Below are 20,451 nucleotides of genomic sequence, written 5' to 3'. Positions count from 1 at the left end.
CTGGCCCAAATGGCCAGTACTACTGTGCTACAAGACCCCTTAAGGCACTTTGTGTGTTACAAAAACTATTACAACAACCAAGCGTTACCTCATAACTTGATTGCATCTCTGTCTGCAAAATATGAGCAACAACTATAAAGATATTACTGTAGATGGTGGCTTCATTCAAAGTTAAACTGCTGATATTTTCAATTTCCAACTGAACAGCTACAAAACTTGTTGTCCAAAAAACTATTATTGCAGAAAAAAAGGCTTTGGTTTTAGAATCTACATTTACAGACCATTTTTCGTGACTTTCAAAATACTTTGCTTTAGAAGTATTGAGCACACATCAACCACCATCTTAAACATCCACCATTAACATGTATCCATGTTTCAGCAGTATGCACATTTACAAGATGCACTGCAGCATTATGATAGTTGATAGTCCCTTAAAATAGCACTGGAAAAGAAAATCCAAAGGAAACAACGCATTTAAGACAAAATGCCATTTTGTTGAGATGTAATACACCTCAATATTGCTTGTGGACCTTGTGCACAATGAGAATAATGATAAAATAATCTTTTCACTGGTACTGTTGGTTGAGGATACACATTGGCCAGAACACCATGGATAACTTGCATTATTTTATATCTAAACTGAGGGGTTTAAATGTCTCATTAAGAAAGATTGGACCATCAACAGTGAATGCATCATCCGAGTACTTTGTCAACTTGAGTATATAATCCAATTTGCTGAAGAAAGACTTGAACCCACAGCATTAAAGCAAAACTCAGGTGAATGCTGTAAGTCTGATGGATCTCAGTATAAATCAATCGAGACCATGATGTGTAGAAAATAACCATTCTACAGACTAAACCATATGGTTATCAGTCCGTGAAATCATACTGGGGAAGATAATTCTTGCAAAGCTACAGCAAAGAATCTAAAAACAAAGTTGTGTAAAGTAAGTAACCACATCAGTCAATTCTGATTTTAAGTATAAAGCTTTACAGTAAAATGCCCAGTGTGTCATGTTCATATTTAAAACAGCTCATGCTCTTGGTTTGTAATTATTTGTCAAACATTAAGTGCAATAGCTCAAAAACCGATTAAACAGTAAACCCATTATTAGCATTTACAAAGGAATTTAAAAAGTTGGACTTAATTCAATTACTTCTGAATCACTGACTAGCCTTTAAGACGTGTCTTTACACAGAGAGGGAGCATTATTCAGGGATGATCTAAAATATTACTGAATCACTGGAGAAGGTATTTTATCATTCATTCAGCTAAACTTTGAAGTAATATGTTACTGCTTAATATATAAAGTTTAGAAACATTCCATTTGACATTGTTCAACTTAATTAGCAAAGAATTCATTAAGCGCTTATACTGTACCAATCAATTTATCCTTGAAGTTATGAAATATATAGGGGCATCCAACATTCCACAGATAGAAATCAGCATCTAATTCTATTTTCAATATTATCAGAAATATGCGATTGCACTGGGAGAGGGTGCAGAGGCGATTCACCACCAAGTTACTTGGGATGAAAAGATTCAGTTATGAGGACAGACTGGATGAGCTGGGTTTGTTTTCCTTGGAACAGAAGCTGGTAAGAAAAGATCGGAGGTACTCAAAACCATGAGAGATGGTAGATTGTAAGATTCTTTTCCCCATGGCAGACGTGCAAAAGACTAGAAAACATATTTAAGGGGAGGTAGCAGTGGTTTAGATGAGAGAGATTTTTATATATAAAAAGTCAGAAATCAGCACATATGTGGAACATGCTGCTTGAGAGGGTGGTAAGGCAGGTTGTGGACTTGTTGGGTCGAAGGGCCTGTTTCCACACTGTAATGTAATCTAATCTAATCTACTCTTGCAACATTTAAGAAGGAACTGCGAGGGCATTGCAGGCAAATAGGATTAGTATAGTTTGGGGTTTGTTAGTCACTATAGACTTGGTGGGGTGAAGAGCCTATTTAAAATGCTATATGACTATGAAAAGTAGAAAGGTGGCACGATATATATATATATATATATATATATACACACACACACACACACACACACACACACACAGTCTTGGTTAGAAACATTGGAGTTGATGTGAAAAACGATTGACAAGAGTCATACTGGAAATATTGAACAGACTAGGGCTTTTCTCAAGAAAAGCGAAAGCTGTGGGGTAGTCCAAAGGTAGGCTTGACACAATTCAGGTTAAAAAAGAGCACTCCATTTGTTTGGAGCCCAAACATTAGGAGCCAGAAATAAGATGGTCACTAATAAATTGAAAAGTAATGCACAGAAATGATTAGAATGATGACCTGCATAACCACTTGTACTGAATGGCCTATTCCTGAACGGTGAATTTTATGCAATTCTTAAACAATCTTGCACAATCCAATACTGAACAGCAAAACAGAAATTTCACAGAAAAGGCTACTTTCCCCAATTCACTGAAATGTTAAGCTTTGTACTTTTGAATAGAAAGTGTTATCCCTTTATGACCTTAAATCTTGTTCTAACCTGTTTTGAATGCATTGCTTCCTACAGAATTCAGCTACACAGTTGATAATGAATCTACAGCACTTTGTACATATTTCGAGGTAGGAGTAAAAGGTTGGTGTTGTAATGCCAGGTTTGACCTTGTTCCCATGTGAAATATTCACATATATACTTTTCAGACAGAATCAATGGGTAGCACAACAAGATCTAGTGGAAGGGGAGTTGGGTCTGCAGAAAACTGCCAGCAACATAACCTGAAAATTGAGGCCTTCACAATTCATAGGCAGAGACACAATAATCAAGTAGCTGCTGCATTGGCTTAGTAAACATCAGCACTCCAGATAACATTCTAACCTAAGTTCAAACATTAAGGAAGAACAAAACTCCAGAGGAGTTTAATGTCAAATGCTGCAACATGGCATGAAGGAGCCAAAGAAAAACTGAACAATGCCAATCACTGCACCAACTGGAGCCAAATGATAAGTGGTTGAAGTTGTTGAATTGAAGTAACTCACTGTCTGACTTGCCAATAATATCTGAAAATGTGTTGCTGGAAAAGCGCAGCAGGTCAGGCAGCATCCAAGGAGCAGGAGAATCGACGTTTCGGGCATGAGCCCTTCTTCAGGAAGGGCTCATGCGCTGAAGGGCTCATACCCGAACATCGATTCTCCTGTTCCTTGGATGCTGCCTGACCTGCTGCGCTTTACCAGCAAAACATTTTCAGCTAAGCTCTCCAGCATCTGCAGTCCTCACTTTCTCCTTGCCAATAATATCCACCAATTAGAAGACAAATCAGATTGATGGGATATTCTCCACATGCCTGGATGATTACACTTCCAATAACACAAGAAGCTTGACACCATCAGGTCAAAACAAACAAACATCTGCTGCTTTGGCTTAAACATCCACTTCTTCCACTAGTAGCAGTTTGTACCATTAAGATGCATTGCAGTAACTCACCAAGCTTGTTTCGATAGTACATTCCAAACGAGCTACCTCCACCATTTAAAACAGACAAAAGGCAGCAGAATACAGCCACCTCCAATTTCCCTTCCAAATCACATACCAACCTGACTCGTTTATCCCCACTGGTCCTCACCTACCACCCCACCAACCCCCCACTGGTCCTCACCTACCACCCCACCAACCCCCCACTGGTCCTCACCTACCACCCCACCAACCCCCCACTGGTCCTCACCTACCACCCCACCAACCTCCATGTACAACGTATCATCCGCCGTCATTTCCGCCACCTCCAAACAGACCCCACCACCAGGGATATATTTCCCTCCCCTCCCCTATCAGCGTTCCGAAAAGACCACTCCCTCGTCAGGTCCACACCCCCACCAACCCAACCTCCACTCCTGGCACCTTCCCCTGCAACCGCAAGAAATGCAAAACTTGCGCCCACACCTCCCCCCTTACTTCCATATCCGCCACAAATTCACCTGCACCTCCACACACCATCTATTGCATCTGCTGCACCCGATGCGGCCTCCTCTATAGTGGGGAGACAGGCCGCCTACTTGCGGAACGTTTCAGAGAACACCTCTGGGACACCCAGACCAACCAACCCAACCACCCCGTAGCCCAACGCTTTAACTCCCCCTGCCACTCCACCAAGGATATGCAGGTCCTTGGACTCCTCCATCGCCAGACCATGGCGACATGACGGTTGGAGGAAGAGCACCTCATCTTCTGCCTGGGAACCCTCCAACCACAAGGGATGAACTCAGATTTCTCCAGTTTCCTCATTTCCCCTCCTCCCACCTTGTCTCAGTCAAATCCCTTGAACTCAGCACCGCCTTCCTAACCTGCAATCTTCTTCCTGACCTCTCCGCCCCCACCCCACTCCGGTCTATCACCCTCACCTTGACCTCCCTCCACCTATCGCAACTCCAACGCCCCTCCCCCAAGTCCCTCCTCACTACCTTTTATCTTAGCCTGGTGGACACACTTTCCTCATTCCTGAAGAAGGGCTTATGCCCGAAACGTCGATTCTCCTGTTCCTTGGATGCTGCCTGACCTGCTGCGCTTTTCCAGCAACACATTTTCAGCTCGTTTATCTACATACCTGTTCTTCCACTGTCACTAACTCGAAGTCCTGAAATTCCCCTCTAAACAAGTGTGCACCTATGTCACATGAGCTGAAGCAGTCCAAGGCAGCAGTTCACCATCACTCACCACCTCTCCGCTCCCCCCCTCCAGAGTAATTAGGATTAGCAAACGTCCTAATCTTGCCAGCAACATTCATATTCCATGAAATTAAAAAAAGAAACTCACCTTCCAAAGTCACAGAGTTTTAGGACAGCTGTTTCAGGATCAAGCAGTAGATTCTGTGGTTTAATATCCCGATGGCAAATTCCAAAGGAATGGATGTATGCTAAACTCCGGAACAGCTGATACATATATAACTAAAGAAAAAAATAATAATTTTCATCAATTATTAGAATGGAATTCTTCAGCTTTGACTGCACAGCTAGAAAAAGAAAGAACTGCATGTATATAACACAGTTACTTCGGATATCTTAAAGTACTTTGTAACCAAGTTATAAAAGATGTGACATTCATTTTGTACAAAGCAACATTTCACAAACAACTAACCAGATAACCTGTTTTTGGTGGTTTTGGTTTAAGAAATGCTGACAGGCAGATAATTTCTTATGCTTTGCATCTATAAACGAGAATAGCACATGGGGTCTACATTGGACAGCTCAAAACTAGCATCATACGGTCATAAACCACATTTAATAATTAGTTTTGTATGCAAACTGACATTCAACCCGAATTAGGTGATCACTAAAGATACCATCAAGACTAACAAAGAGTGCAGATTAACAGCCTTAGATAACGGGCTGCCTAAAAAAAAACTATCAGAGAAGGACCCTGCCTCAAGAGATATTATTAAGGAGTACTAGATCAAGATCAGAAATTGAGTTTCCAATCCTGATCAGCAGATTTTTCAGTCTATATACACTTGGTTCAGAAAAGAAGTCCTAACTTCAGATCATCACTGAGTAAGTCAATAGCAAGCACCTAAAATTATTTAATTCATTCTTTAGATTAAAAACTAAGTGGCCAATTTCCTTACAACGCCACGTGTACAGCTCAGACTTCCGCCACATAATTGAAATGACGTTGTCAATAAACCATTCTCTTTAAAAGCATGGACATATTCAACTTCTTCCCCAGATTTCTGAACTAATGGAATCGAATACATTTAAAAACCACATTTTCCAGGCTAAAGCCAAATGTGTGTTTGTTAAGTTACCACGGTTACGTATTAAAACATTTTCCTGATTAAAATACAAAAAGCCCAAAAAGGTATTTTAAGTAATTACAGTGCATGGCAATCAATCAGAGTCCTAGTTTACTGCAATGATCTACATATGCAAGTGAACTGAATGAAGAGAACTGGTCAGGCCATTCTGATCCCAGTTTGAAGCAATTTCTGCTCACAGAAATGTTGAATCGAGATAGAATCCAATTGTATAATTACAGTCAAGTAATTCAATAATTCTCTTATCTTGAATGCAAAAACAGTGAGTGTCATTATTGAAGGACCACCCCTCTAGATATAATGTTCATTTCCAAGCAGATTGACAAGGCTTGGACAAGTACTATGCCAACAAATTAAGCACAGGCAATTTATTGACAGAGGCAGTACAAATATTTGATTTAATACTTGATAAAAATTGCTTGATCTTAAACAATCATATGCATCAAATGTTACAAATTAACTCATCTATTGTTATATAATAGGCATATCTACTAGAGTTCAAAATGTTTCACATCTTTCAATTAAAGTAAGAGAAAATTCCAATGCTCATCTAAAACTAGAGATGGTGGCATCACTGGGCATGAAAGCCAGAGGTCCAGACTTGGGTTCTGAAAGGAGATCTATCCTCCTTATCTAGTCTGGCCGATACACAATTTGGACCCACACAGATGTGGTCAATTCATCAGGCCTATGAAGTAGCCTAGTATACCACTCAGTCCAAGGTTGATTAGGGATGGGCAGCAAATATTGGCCAGCGAGCACGCTCCACATCAAATGAAGAAAAAAAAAGAGCATATCTGGGACACTGAATGAGATAAAAAGTAAACAGAAGTGAACATTTTTTTGTTCTATATTGCAAAAGACTTTCCAAAGATACTTGAAAATCTGAGGTCAAAAGGACAGGGAAGAACTTGAAACAACCACCAACACCAGGATAAAAGGTACTGGGAAAACTATTCCAACTAAAAGTTTGTCAAGATCTTTCTGATCTGATCACCTGCAATCTGGAACTTTAAATAAAGTGGCTGCAGAGATATCAGAGGCCTTCATTGCAATCTTCTAAAACTTTAGATTCCGGAAGGGCTCTATAAGATTGGAAAATAGTTACGAAAACACCTTTACTCAAGAAAGGACAAAGAAAAATCAGAAAAACTAATCAATTTAACCTAATATCTGTCAAAGAAATTGCTAGAATCCAATATTAAGAAGATTACAGGAGGATATACAGAAATCCTGAAGTGATCAGGCTCAATTAACAGTTTTGAGAAAGGAAAGCGGTGTATAATTAATTTAGCTGAATTCTTTGAAGGAGTAACAAGCACCTGGGCAAAAAGGAGAACCCATAGACGTACTTGAATTTCCAAAAGGCATTAAAATGTGGGGATGAGGAATAGTAGAGGAAAAATGTCACTCGTAGGTATGATCTACAAGTCCCAAATTGTAAACGCAAAAAAGGAAGATGCACACTAGAAGAAATATTGGGCACTTGTGATAAAGAGACAATAATTACAAAAGATATTGATCTACATATAAACTGGAAACATCAGTTTGATTGTAATAGCTTCAATGACAAGTTCCTGGAATGCTTTCAAGATAGTTTCTTAGAGCAGCATGTTCTACCACCAGAGAGCAAGTTTTATCAGACTTCCAATTCTGTAAAGGGATTAATAATCACAATCATAGGAGTAAAGGTAACTTTAGGTAGTAGTGATTAAACATTTACTTACATGTTTGAAGGGGGAGGAGTGGGACCAAGATAACGTTTTAAATTTAAAACAAGGGTAACTAGGTGGATAAGAAAGCTGAGCTCGCAGAAGCAAATTGGGATATTAGGCTAGCTGATAGATCAGAAAATATTTAAAGGAATATTTCAGAATACTCAGAAGTGCATTCCTACGAGACTGAAAAATTCCAGAGGGGAGAACCACCACCCAAGGATTAAAGAAGAATTAAGGGAAGCATCAAACTTGAGGAATAGTATATAACTATGCAAAGACAAGGGGCAGGTCAGATTATAAAGAATGGCAGAAAATGGCTAAATGATGAATTGGGACAAACAAATTAGACCATGAGAGGAAGGCAACTAAATTAACTAATGTAAAAACAGATATCGCAAGAGTTTCTATTGGTATCTAAAATGAATGTTGATTCTCTGGAGCGATAATAAAAAAAGTGGCAAACATAATGAATAAATATTTTGCTTTTGTCTTCACTATGAAAGATACATAAAATCTCCCAGTAACATCCATAAATCTGAAGATTGGAAGACAAGGAGAACTTGATGAAATTAAGAATCTGGATTAGAGTGGTGCTGGAAAAGCACAGCAGTTCAGGCAGCATCCGAGGAGCAGGAAAATCGACGTTTCGGGCAAAAGCCCTTCATCAGGAATATAGGCAGAATGCCTGCAGAGTGGAGATAAATCACCAGGGAAATGACGTAGTGCAAAGTAACGGAGCTGTAGTTTGAAAAGTTTCCAGTCCTAATGGCTGGCTTACAAAAGAATTAAAATCACAATCACAAAATACCTAGTGTGGAAGCAGACCATTCAGCCCATCAAGTCCACACCAACCCACAGATCCATACCCCTTACCCAATCCCTGTAACTCTGCATTCCCCATGGCTAATTCATCTACCATGCACAACTCTGGACTCGACAGGCGATTTAGCATGGCTAATCCACCTAACCTGCATATGTTTGGACTCTGGGATGAAACCAGGCAGTCCAAAAACCCACGCAGACACAGGGCAGATGTGCAAACTCCATACAGTTACCTGAAAATGGAAATTAACCAGAGTGCCTGGCACTGTGAGGCAGCAGTGCTAACCACTGAGCTACCATGCCACCGTAAATGGCCTTCCTTCAGGTCAGTAGGATGTGACAAGTTGGATCCTGTAGGGTCTATATTGGGAGCTCAATATTTTACAATTTACAGAGGAACCTCAATTATCTAGCATTCGATTATCCGAATATCAAATTATCCGGCAAGATCGCAACGTCCTGATGCTCAGCTAAACTATGTTATCCAGCATTCAATTATCTGGAATTCAATTAACTGAACAAAATATACCCTGCCCATGTCCTTTGGATCATCGAAGATCCTCTGTATATTACAGTATAATGAGTGAATCAAAGGCATGAAGGCTAGATTTGCAGATGACACAGGTAGGAAAGTACATGAAGCCCACAGATTGAAGGTGCAGACTGAGAAAAGCTGGCTGGGCACAAATTTGGAATATATGGGGAAAATGCAAAGTTGTTCGCTTTGGTGGGAAGAATAAAAAGTAGTATATTGTTTAAATAGCGAACAACTGCAAAATTCCAAGCTGCAGAGGGAACCAGGTATTCTAGTCCATGAGTCATAATAGCAGAAATAGCACAAAATCCAGAAGGCTATTGGAATTCCAGTCTTTAAGACGAGGAACCGAATGTAGAAGTAAGGATGTTACAGCTATTTAAACACCCACAAAATGACATAATGACATCAGTTACTACTGACAGATGACCTCAAACCAGAATGATGTGGCCATCACCACTAAACTCTGTGCATAACAGCATCTCCCAGGTGCAGATCTACAGATGGCCTGACTGAAGCCAAAGTTCACATGTTTGATGGATATCAGGGACTGAGAATGTGGGAGCAGAGACAAGGCCACAAAGATTGGAAAGCAGCTGTGGCATCCCTGCTAGAGTTTCTGCACCTGAAAAATTCTGTACCTCCTTGATGGTGCTTATATGTAAACAGCCTTCAGGTTTTTTTTAAAAAATCCATTCATGGAATATGGGTGTCATATTTATTGCCCATCCTTAGGTGCCCTACAGTTGGTGGCAAAGAGTTGCCTTCTTGAATTGCTGCAGTCCATTTGGTGTAAGTGCATCCAAAGCTCCACTGTGAAGGAAGCTCAAACAAACTTGTGGTTGCAATTCTTTTAGATCATAACTAAGGAGTTTGAATGTTCGTTTAAAAGGTAATAGTCTCCCTCGAAATCATAACATCAGGAAGTAAGCTCAAAAGCTTGTTAGATGATCAATTTAAGAGTAAAGTTTAATGGGTAATGTGGATAAACTGAAAACATGCAATTACTTGCTTTGAATTGTAAAACTCATTTCTTTCAGGACTGCAAATTAAGACCAACATAATATATAATGAATATTGGAAGTAATTAACAAGTCAGTTAGCATCTCTAGGGAAACACGTTTAACATTTTAGGCCAATAACCTTTCAGAGATACAACACCTGCACCATCCAAAGCTCCAAATGGACCTTTAATTTAAGCAATTTGGGTATAATTTTTGCAGTTTAGTGTACTATATTCACTACTCAATGTGGCTTGCTCCAATTTTGTGGAATACTGCCCATGTGCCCATCTGGAAACATGACTCAGTATCTGGTTTTCTATATTTTTCAGTCATCAATATTGGTGGATGAAAAATGAATTAGTATAAATTGGAAATGAAACAATGTTATGCTGAAAGCAGGAAGAAGTCCAAAAAGGGAGATTTATTTCATTTGCGTAGCCACAGCAACCATTTAATTGAAAAGCAACTGAAATTGGAGCCTAATTTAAGTTGACAAGACACACCTTTCAAACCCACATCATGCAGACTATCAACTATAGCCTCAGCTATCAATAAAAATTACAGCCATCTAAAGGAACATCAACTCTGGTAATCAAGATGTTATAAATGATCTACTCCTGCTCCTACTTTGTGGTCCTATGGTAACAGGACAAACAGCAATTGTCTGTCCCATTGTTACCAATCTAGAGGACAAGATTAGCTGGGATGAACTGGATAAAGGCATTGATGGAGCCCAAATTTAACCCCCTACTATATTTAACTCCCTACTACCAACAAATAAATACCCGTAAACTTCTCCTTTACCTAGTTGGCGCAGAACATCATGCAAATTTAATAAGGCTACTCACAGCATTCAAGAGTTTGTGCAGGGACAAGCTAGGGTGAATTATTACACACTTTATGCAGGTGTGAGGTGGAGATCTTTCCTGTCAGCCAACATTCCAATTGGCTAGCCTCAGGAAAGCTGGCCCAGGTTGGAGAGATATACTACATGCCAGAGCACCAAATGACAGAGACCAGCAGCAGCAGTAACTGCAACTCACCAGCTGTACTTGTGCCTAAACCACATGATTCTACAAAGCTCTGTTATACCAATGTCAAGTTATGCCATGTGGATTAAATTGCTCAAGTCACCTTTCAGTGGCTGATGAACCAGATACTGACAGGCTTATCTCATGTGCATGTATCTGGACAAACACCTAGTGTGCAGTTGCACATGGGAACACACACTTAGAATAAGAGGCCTCTTCCAGAAAACACCAGCTAGTCCAGAATCTCAAAGAACAAAATCACTAAGGTCCAAGGATGAGTACTGCTTAAGGCTGCAAACGTAGAACCAATAGTAGCTTCCCATTCTCATAACAAAATAGTAAATCATGAGGCTCTTTGGAATGTGTGGACTCTACCAAAAGTTTGCCCCAACTTCAGCACAGTGGCATGACCACTGACAGGCCGACTGAAGGAAATAAAAAGGTAAAGTGTTATTATTAAGCTGCAGTGAACTAAGGTTCATCTTAGTTTCCTCTCGAATAGCCTGAGAATAGCCAGAAAACACACCTGCACCACAGGTAAAGGAAGGAAGATTATTCCTCAGTCTGAGCACTGCAGTTAAAAAAAGAGTCAGGATAATGTCATTCCCACTTCTCAAACAACTCCAAGACTGATCACAAAACTGTTCTTTCATGTATTTTTATTGTTTTGAATTCACCTCACTTCTAATCTATGTTGCATTAGTACTACTTGTGTGAATAATAAATGCATTTATGTTAACTCAAGAAAGCCTGATTAAATTGGCTCCTTTTTAAGAAAAACGTTTTTCAGGTCATCTGGGAGAAAAGTTATAACAAAGGAGTAATTCTTATCAAATTAACCTTATAGCAACCAATCCAGGGGGTGAGCAAATATAGGGAGCTAGTTCATCCCTTCATATCCAGGAGCTTAACAATTTGGGACTTTTCATCTGAAACTGAATTTCACCAGGGGTCTGGCCAAAACTAAGTGCACCTGCCATTTTTTTTTCCAACAAAATTAGAGACAAAAGTAGTCATGAGACAAGGTATGAAACCACCAAGTAACAACATTAAAATAAACTGTTTGAAAATGAATAAGTTCCTTACTTTTACATAAATCATCGGGAGTGTCTGCTTGGCTCGGCTATAATGTCTGGCAACTCTGTACACAGTTTCCGGAACATAGTCTAGCACCAAGTTGAGGTACACTTCATCCTTCTAGAAAAGGAGAAAAATAAATTTGCCATTATTGTTATATACATACAATATAACAGTCTCTGATCTAGATGCTGTGTTCTTATCAGGCACCCAGTGTCAGTATCTCTGGCATTTTCATATCAAGCTCCTGGGCCAAGGTTTGATGAATTACTAAGCACTCTACCCCAGCAATACACCAATCCTATTTTAGACTCACTGCCAATTTTTAGTTCAGAGATGCTATATCAATATAAACTTACAGGAAGCAAATCAAATATTATATTCAAATGTTTTATTATTTGAAACTGAAAGAGACTGTTGTATAAAACAAGTCTACAAGATTCTTGTCATCAGTCACTCTCCACAAATTCCTTTTGAACGTATGGGCATGAGTAGCAGTTAGGCAAGTTTGTGTTCACCCAGAGTGACCTCTATAGTTGGGGTGTCCCTTGGGTACTCATTATCAAAGTCTACATTTAAATGATCCACTGAACATCAGATTAAAGAGGCAATTGTTTACAAGTTTTTTAAAAACAGACTTGATTAATGCAAGTTAATTTACAAAAAAAAAGTTTAGTACCTTGTAGACAAAAAATACGCATGAAGGGCAATGATTTCTTTGTGACAAATGAAACTGTAATGCAAGAGACTTCACAAATCATTTTCTCATTGGAGTGCAAGACAGCAAAAGAAAGGAAGGAAAAAATGAGAAGGGGGAAGGAAAGAGGAGAGAAAGAAGGAAAGAGAGGCAGCATGGTGGTTAGCACTGCTGTCTCACAGCTCCTTGGGTAGCATGGCAGAAGAGAGGGACCTTAGAGTTCAGGGACATAATTCTTTGAAGCTTACGTCACGTTACAGGATGGTATAAAGAGAGTGTTTAACACCGCTTGCCTCCATTGCTCAGTCCTTTGAGTATCGGAGTTGGGGAAGGCATGTTGAGGTTGTAGAGGACACAGGCGGTGAGTGGCCAGAGTACTGTGAGCATTATCAACTGACCTGTATAAAAGGGAATGTGTCAACTTTGTTTGGGGCCTCTTTTGACTTGACTTTGCACGCCTGAGCAGAGTGTCAAAGGAGGTCACTTAGCTTGTACAGGCTTTAATAAACTGACTGATTGCAGAAGTTGGTGTTTGCAAATTGCATTTTGTGAGAGAAATCTCGGGAAAAGATCCTAACATTAGGAACTGCTTTTATTTAAGTTTACAGCACCAGTTTCATCTCACATTTCTCACCCTCAATCTGAATATAAAAATGTCATGATCCCTCTTGTGTAGACAATCCTTTCCTATGAGATCATGAACTGAAGCATCTTATACATTACCATCTAAAAGCTCTTTGGTTGGTTTCAGAAAGTATTGTTTGAAGTTAATTGCCCCAATTAGACTGAATGAACTCATCTTTCAGATGAACTTTGCCAATTTCATTCTTTAATTGATGTTTAAAATTGACTAAGATTATTGCAGCAACTTTCTTGCAGGCTCCCATTGTTCTATACTGCATCTACTGTCAAGCTTTTAAATGACACCCAGTGACTCTTGTGTTTAGTATTTCTCATGTCTAGCCAAACTGATTCCACTCTCAACCTTCCAAACTAAAACCAAATCTCACTGTACTGATCTCATCCTTAACCAACTGTGCTACCCAACCTCTTTATAGCTGCTTTTCTTTCGAACAGTCAAATGCTCTTGAATACTCAAACTCGAACGGTCGTCTTGCAACTACGTCTTTGTAATGGTCAATACTATAAATTTATTTGTATGTGATCTGTTCGTGTATCTTATGAATTCTGTATCCAATCAAATAAAGAGCCTTTAATCCTATCTTACTTTACTCTGACCTTATCTGGAGAATTCATGCTCATGTGTCTGTTGCTTTCTGCCACACTGTGGTTATGACATTATAGAATGTTGAACAGTACAGCACAGTACAGGCCCTTTGGCCCTTGATGGTGTGCCGACCTTTTATCCTACTTTAAGATGAAACTAATCTATGTACTCTACATTTTACCATTGTCCATATGCGTATCCAAGAGTTGCTTAAATGACTGACAGAAATCATTGGAATAAAATAAATATTACTATAATTATATTCTAAATGAAATTATAATTTCTTGTAGTTTTAAAAATTCTTCATTTGTAAATTCTTCTAATGCTGAAAAGGATCTAATCCTGAAATATTGACAAAGTTTTGTTATGAGACACAAAAAGGCACTGAGGACTCTTGAAGTTTGGGGTTTAAGTCTCAACAGCTCCAGATGCCTGTCAATAACATGCTTGAAATAGTAGATACTTCTAATCATCAACAGCCTCTACCTGATAAATCATTTCTGTCCCCAACAAACCGTTTTACCCAATCATTTGAAACAAATAAAATCTTAGCACTAATATTTGAAACTAATCAGTGATTCAAATGAAAACACTTGGACATAAACAGAGTCTTAAAATCTCTGGTGAAACTGCTGTTAGCAGCAACCAGTAGTAAAATGAGAGAGTGTGCGCTTTCCAACTTGAGGTTTGTTGCTGCATGAGTGAATAACACACCTGGATGGTCTAGCAGACACCAATAGAGCTTCTTTAGCTTTAATAACAAAAATGTATCCAAACAGTTAGTGAGATGGTTTTGGGCATATATTTCATAATTACAGGATTTCAATACCAACTGATCTCACTCAGTAGCAACTGCATGCAATATTTCAACTTGAAATTGTTTTAAAAAGATTTATAGTGCTGCTGAGAAATGTGCGCAAGTTTCTGAGAAAATTTATTTTGAAGTACTAACTTTAAATTATAGACGGATTGTACAAACATCGAGGACATAGGGCAAGGGCTCCATTAATCAGCAACTATTAATACCTCACAATATTGTTCAGTCAGATGCCTTTCCATACTATTTGAATAAAGTTTCATCAACATGCTTTACTCCTAGCTATACTCTGCTGAGCTGAGCTAACTATATGTCAAACACACAGTTACTACTGGGTAAGTTCTACATTTTCTCAAGAGTAAGCAGTGACCCAGCCACCTCACTACAAAGGCCTCTCCAATCCACAGCAAAATGTCAAAAATTATATTGGATCCAAGTATCAAACTATCAATATATGATACTAACCATTTCAGAATTAACTAAACAGAGACAGTTCTCAAAATTGGAAAGCAATGGTCGTAACAAACACAGAAAATGCTGGAGAAACCATAGGGGTTTGAGTGCACCGATCCTGGGAACGTTACTTAAGAGTTGGGAATTCCTGTTGAGATTGTACAGGACATTAGTGAGGCCTCTTCTGCAATATTGTGTCCAATTCTGGTCACCCAATTATAGGAAGGATATTATTAACCTCGAGGGAGTTCAGAAGAGGTTTACCAGGATGTTGCCAGGAATGGAAGGTTTGACTTAGAATGAAAGGCTGGATAGGCTGGGACCTTTTTCACTGAAGCATAGGAGGTTGAGAGGCTTGCTTATAGAAGTTTATAAAATAATGAAGGGTACAGATAGAGTTAATGGCAATTGTCTTTTCCCTCGGATGAGGGATTTCAAGACTGGGGGCACATTTTTAAGGTAAGAAAGATTTAGAAAAGACATGAGGGGATGACTTTTTTTTAAAAAAACACAGGGTGGTTTGCATGTGGGACGAACTTACTGAGGAAATGGTTGATGTGGATACAATTAACAATTAAAAGACATTTGGATAAGTACATAATAGGAAAGGTTTGGAGGGATATGGGCCAGGAGCAGGCAGGTGGGAGTAGTTTAGCTTGGGAATATGTTTGGCATGGATTGGTTGGACCGAAGGGTCTGTTTTGTGCTGTATGACTCTATAACTCAGCATTCATCTTGAATACAAGAGCAGAGATATATTGCTGAGGCTGAGATAGGCCCTGGTCAGACCACATTTGGAATACTGTGACCAGTTTTAGGCCCCGTATTTAAGGATGGGTGTGCTGACTTTGAGGAGGGTCCAGCAAAGGTTTACAAGCATGATTCCAAGGATGGTTTATATAGAGTGTTTGAGGACTTTGGGTCCATACATTAAAGAATAAGGTAGAAGCACATTGAAACTTACAGAATTCTGAGGTGCCTAGATAATGATGATGAAGTAATGAGAAAATTATATCTCCACTTTGAGACACTAAAGACCTGAGCGCACAGCCTCAGAGTGAATGGATGATCCCTTACAACTGAGATGAGGAGGAATTTCTTCAGACAGAGGGTGGTGAATCGTTGGAGCTCATTGCCACAGAAGTCCGTGCAGCTGAGTCAGTGTTTTTAAGACACAGAGGTAGACAGATTCTTGATTAGTAAGTAGATCAATGGTTATGGGAAAAGACAGAAGAATAGGATTGAGAATGGCTAATTCTGCTCGTATACCTTCTAGTCTTAGTAGGTGTGGCAGCACCCGTGGTGAGCAAACCAGCTAAAGCGTAGAGTCCGATATGACTCTTCAGAACCAGAGATCTTCAGTTCTGAAGAAGTGGCATATCGGACAAGTTACCAGTTTCCCTCTCTACAGACGCTGCCAGACCTGAAGTTTCTCCAACCACATCATACCCACCACTTGTGTTCACCTATCACTACCACACCATTCCACCTCTCTCTCCACCCAAAACCCGACATCCATCCACTTTACCTGCAGCTCCTCCTACCCCAACCTCCATTCCTGAAAAAGGGTTATACCAGAAATGTTGAATTCTCCACCTCCTGATACTGCCTGGCTTGCTGTGTTCTTTCAGCCTTATGCTAGTCTACTTTGGATCCCAGCATCTGTAATTTTTTTTGTGTCTCTGATGAGTTTCTCCAGTATTTTGTCACTTTTACTTTGAATTTACAGTATTCACCAGATTTTGCCTTTATAAGGAATGATAGCAGTCAGGAGCCAGAGATTAACTAAGTATTACATGGAGTGCAGAAAGGGGAGCAGTAAGATAGATAACAATTTTGGAAAGAAAACTGATCTGATGATATAAAAAGCTAAACATGTTGTGAGTCAAGTCCTCTGTTTATAAAAACATGCAAATATCTTTCTTACTGAATTTATTTCCAAAATGTTTCAGTCACAGATGTGGTTAGCAACAGTATTTCAAAAAAGTAGTTGAATCCACCTAATAACTCATGCATAACCTTACATCTTGTAGTGGAAAGTGGTAATGAGGTGGTGTAAGTTATTAAGCTGAAACCAGTCTAAATCACAGGAAGAAGATCATTCAGCTGTTCTATCACTTAATGGCTGATCCGCACCTTAGCTCATTCTTTACAACTTTATGACATATTCATTGGTGCGCTTAAAAATATATTCATTTCGATCTTGGAAGTTTTAACTGACTAAGCATCAAAGGCTTTTTGAGAAGACCATTCTGTCACCTTTCACGTGGAGCAATGTTTCCCAATTTCATTCTTGTATAGTTTTGGAGTTTTATTACATCTCCATTTTGAATTTCCCTAGCAGAGTACCTCTTCTGTATCTACGTTATTGAAATGTGTAAATCATAAAATGATTCAATCATCCTTCCAAATCACTCCTTCAAAAATAACTTGTATTTAATAGGACCTTTACCACAATCAAACTACCCAACTCACTATTCTATAGTAAATCATTCCTGATGAAGGGCTTTTGCCCGAAATGTCAATTTTGCTGCTCCTCGGATACTGACCTGCTGTGCTTTTCCAGCACCACTCTGACCTAGATTCTATAGCACAAGCCAGGTTTATGTAACCCTTCTTTACAATTTAAACCATTAACACAAAGTATCAATTGAGAATAAACTGCTAGAAAAATTATGTTAAAAGGTTTTCAATTCTACTATGAACAGCACTTCATTTTCCACTTGGGAACTCCACAGTCTACTGAACTCTCACACAACCCATTGTTAGCCACTAACAGTCCCTATTAAGAGCTATGCATTCTCCTAGTCAGATCATTATCCACTCCTTTGGCTGTCTATCTTTTCTTCTCTCTTTAGCCATCATTTCCTCCTTAATGCTCCCACCACTATCTTCTCCATAAAAACCAACATCTTCCTAGCTACCATCGGTTCTGAGGAAGGTTCGCTCAATTGGAAATGTTAACTCTGATTTCTCTCCACACATACTGCTAGACCTGCTGAGCTTTTCCAGCAATTTGTTTTTTTTCTGCTAAGTGGACTGATTGGTGTTTGAAATATCACCCATTGGAACAGCTGGATCAAAAAAAGGTCAAACATTACAATGCTTGATACATCCTGAATGACCAGACATTACTAACACAGCAGTGATTATCAGATTTGATGCTAAACAACTGCCCTTCTCATTTCTCTTATCCAGGGAAGCCCAACATTAAGTGTCTGTGGAAAGACTTTCTCAAACTTATGTTTTTCTATGAAGCAAACAGTAATCTCAAAACTTGATATCCTGAATCCTATTATATTAATATTTAATCAATATTATGTTAGCATTGATTCTAATAGTTTAACCAAAATAATGCCCCATTGCTCCTTCATCAATCCAAGTCTTTTTGAGAAGGGGCGTCACATTTTTCACCCTCAACTTTGCTATGCACTTTTTAAACTTGAACTTTGGCCTGCAAATTATTGCCATCCATTATTCTACATACATAGGACATATCTGTCTATACTTGTTGCTTTAGAAAACTTACATCAACTGTGCACAAAAAAAACTGAGACTGCACATGTAATCTCTTGAAGTATGACAAACTGTGTGTGCTTGGTTCACATTATTTTTGTTAAACTGACCACAGTGATCGTCAAATATAAATTGCCAACTGGCTCACAACAGCATGGGTTACAGTCAGTTTACCAGAAGATGACAAGTCCCAGTACTTGCATTATGAGTTTTACATGGATAGTTCAGCAAGCAGCAGTAACTAGCATCTAATACTGAATGAACTGCATAATGTGGCAACTTGGGATCCCAACTTGTGTATATGATCAGTTGCTTTCCAGCTGCAAGGCTTAGATGGAACATATTCTGGATTAGTGGTGCTGGAAGAGCACAGCAATTCAGGCAGCATCCGAGGACAGGCAAAATCAACGTTTCGGGCAAAAGCTTTTACCTTAGATGGAACATAGTTTAATCAAGCGGACAGAAACATGGAAAACAGAATTCAATTCGCAGAGCTTAGAGACAATACATTGGAATGCAAAGCAAGGAATGCATAAAAAGCAGTATTTCACAGAAATTAGGAGAAATAGCAGAACCTTGGAGTGCATTCCCACAGATCTACAGTCGTAAGGTAGATGAGGCTGAGGCTTCTTTTCCTTATTAGTCAATACAATGGATACAACAGCAAGATGATTATGGTAAAGGTTTAAGTTACAGCTTCTTTAATGCATCTGTTCTGGTTACTGCATTCTGGAAGGATGTGATTGCTTGAGAGAGGAAGAGGTTTATGAAGATGTTGCCAGGTATGGAGGATTTTAGCTGTGTGGAAAGATTGAATAAGCTTGGGTAGTTTTATTCAGAATTGAAGAAATGTGCACACAGTAGATCAGCGTTTAGCACTACCACCTCACAGCACCAGGGACTTCATCCTTGGGCAACTGTGTGTGAAGTTTGCATATTCTCCCCATGTCTGCTAGGTTTCCTCCAGGTGCTCTGGTTTCCTCCCACAGTCCAAAGATGCACATGTTAGGAGAATTGGCCATGCTAAATTGTCATTGTGTCCAAGGCTGTGCAGGCTAGGTTGGGTAGACATGGGAAATGCAGGGTCACAGGGATAGGGTAGGATGCGCTTTGGAGGGAAAAAAAGTGTATACTCAATAGGCCAAAACGCCTGCTTCCACACTGTAGGGAATCTATGATTCTATGAGAAGAAACTGAGGGATCTTCAGTTGACTATAAAATTAAAAGGAATCCAAAGTATATAGGATTTCAGTTAGCTGAGAGAGAACATTAGTCAGGTGGTATAGATAAAGGAATGGGCAAAATTATTATAGAGGGCAATCAAGATGCTTTTTCATCCAAAGATCACTTCGGGTCTGGAGGCACATGCCCAAGAAAGGATTGTATACCTGTTTCTACTGAAACCGATGCCTTCCGTACAGATGATGGATCAAGAGGGTTTTTCTGTTCAATCGTGGAATGGGACATCTTTGAGTCACCATTTATTGCGCATCCTTGGTTGCCTTTAAAGGTGGTAATGAGAATGTATATAGGGTATAAGCAGGCAGGGAGAGAGTTAAGTTCTGAGTTTTATGAAACAAGAGGTTCAGCTGAGCATGACTCAGATCAGATAAGATCTCAGTTAACAATGGGGTACTGGAGGCAAGAGTAATGGGTTAACAAGGTGGAAATGCAGTCATTATATGTAGAGCCATTTAACAACATTGGAAGCATTCAGGATGCAAGGTCAGCTAACAAGGGGAAAAATATCCATTGTATGAATCCAGTTAACAAGGTTAAGA

General features: G+C 39.3%; 1 protein-coding gene across 1 annotated transcript in view; it reads right to left on the bottom strand.

Moving 5' to 3' along the window:
* The window catches only part of gsk3ba (glycogen synthase kinase 3 beta, genome duplicate a), a 188,307-nt gene that overhangs the window by 42,597 nt on the left and 125,259 nt on the right, over positions 1 to 20,451 (bottom strand). Inside the window, exons 4-5 of the mRNA XM_043701008.2 lie at positions 11,969 to 12,079; positions 4,776 to 4,906 (exon numbers count right to left, since the gene is read on the bottom strand). Of these exons, the coding sequence (XP_043556943.1) occupies positions 4,776 to 4,906; positions 11,969 to 12,079 (242 nt within the window). The remainder of the gene's footprint in view (positions 1 to 4,775; positions 4,907 to 11,968; positions 12,080 to 20,451) is intronic.

The sequence above is a fragment of the Chiloscyllium plagiosum genome, unplaced genomic scaffold (genome assembly GCF_037043375.1).
Source record: "Chiloscyllium plagiosum isolate Xiang-an unplaced genomic scaffold, Cpla_swu_hap1 HiC_scaffold_12, whole genome shotgun sequence".
NCBI classification, from domain to species: Eukaryota; Metazoa; Chordata; class Chondrichthyes; order Orectolobiformes; family Hemiscylliidae; genus Chiloscyllium; species Chiloscyllium plagiosum.
This window is presented reverse-complemented; position numbering and strand designations above follow the sequence as displayed.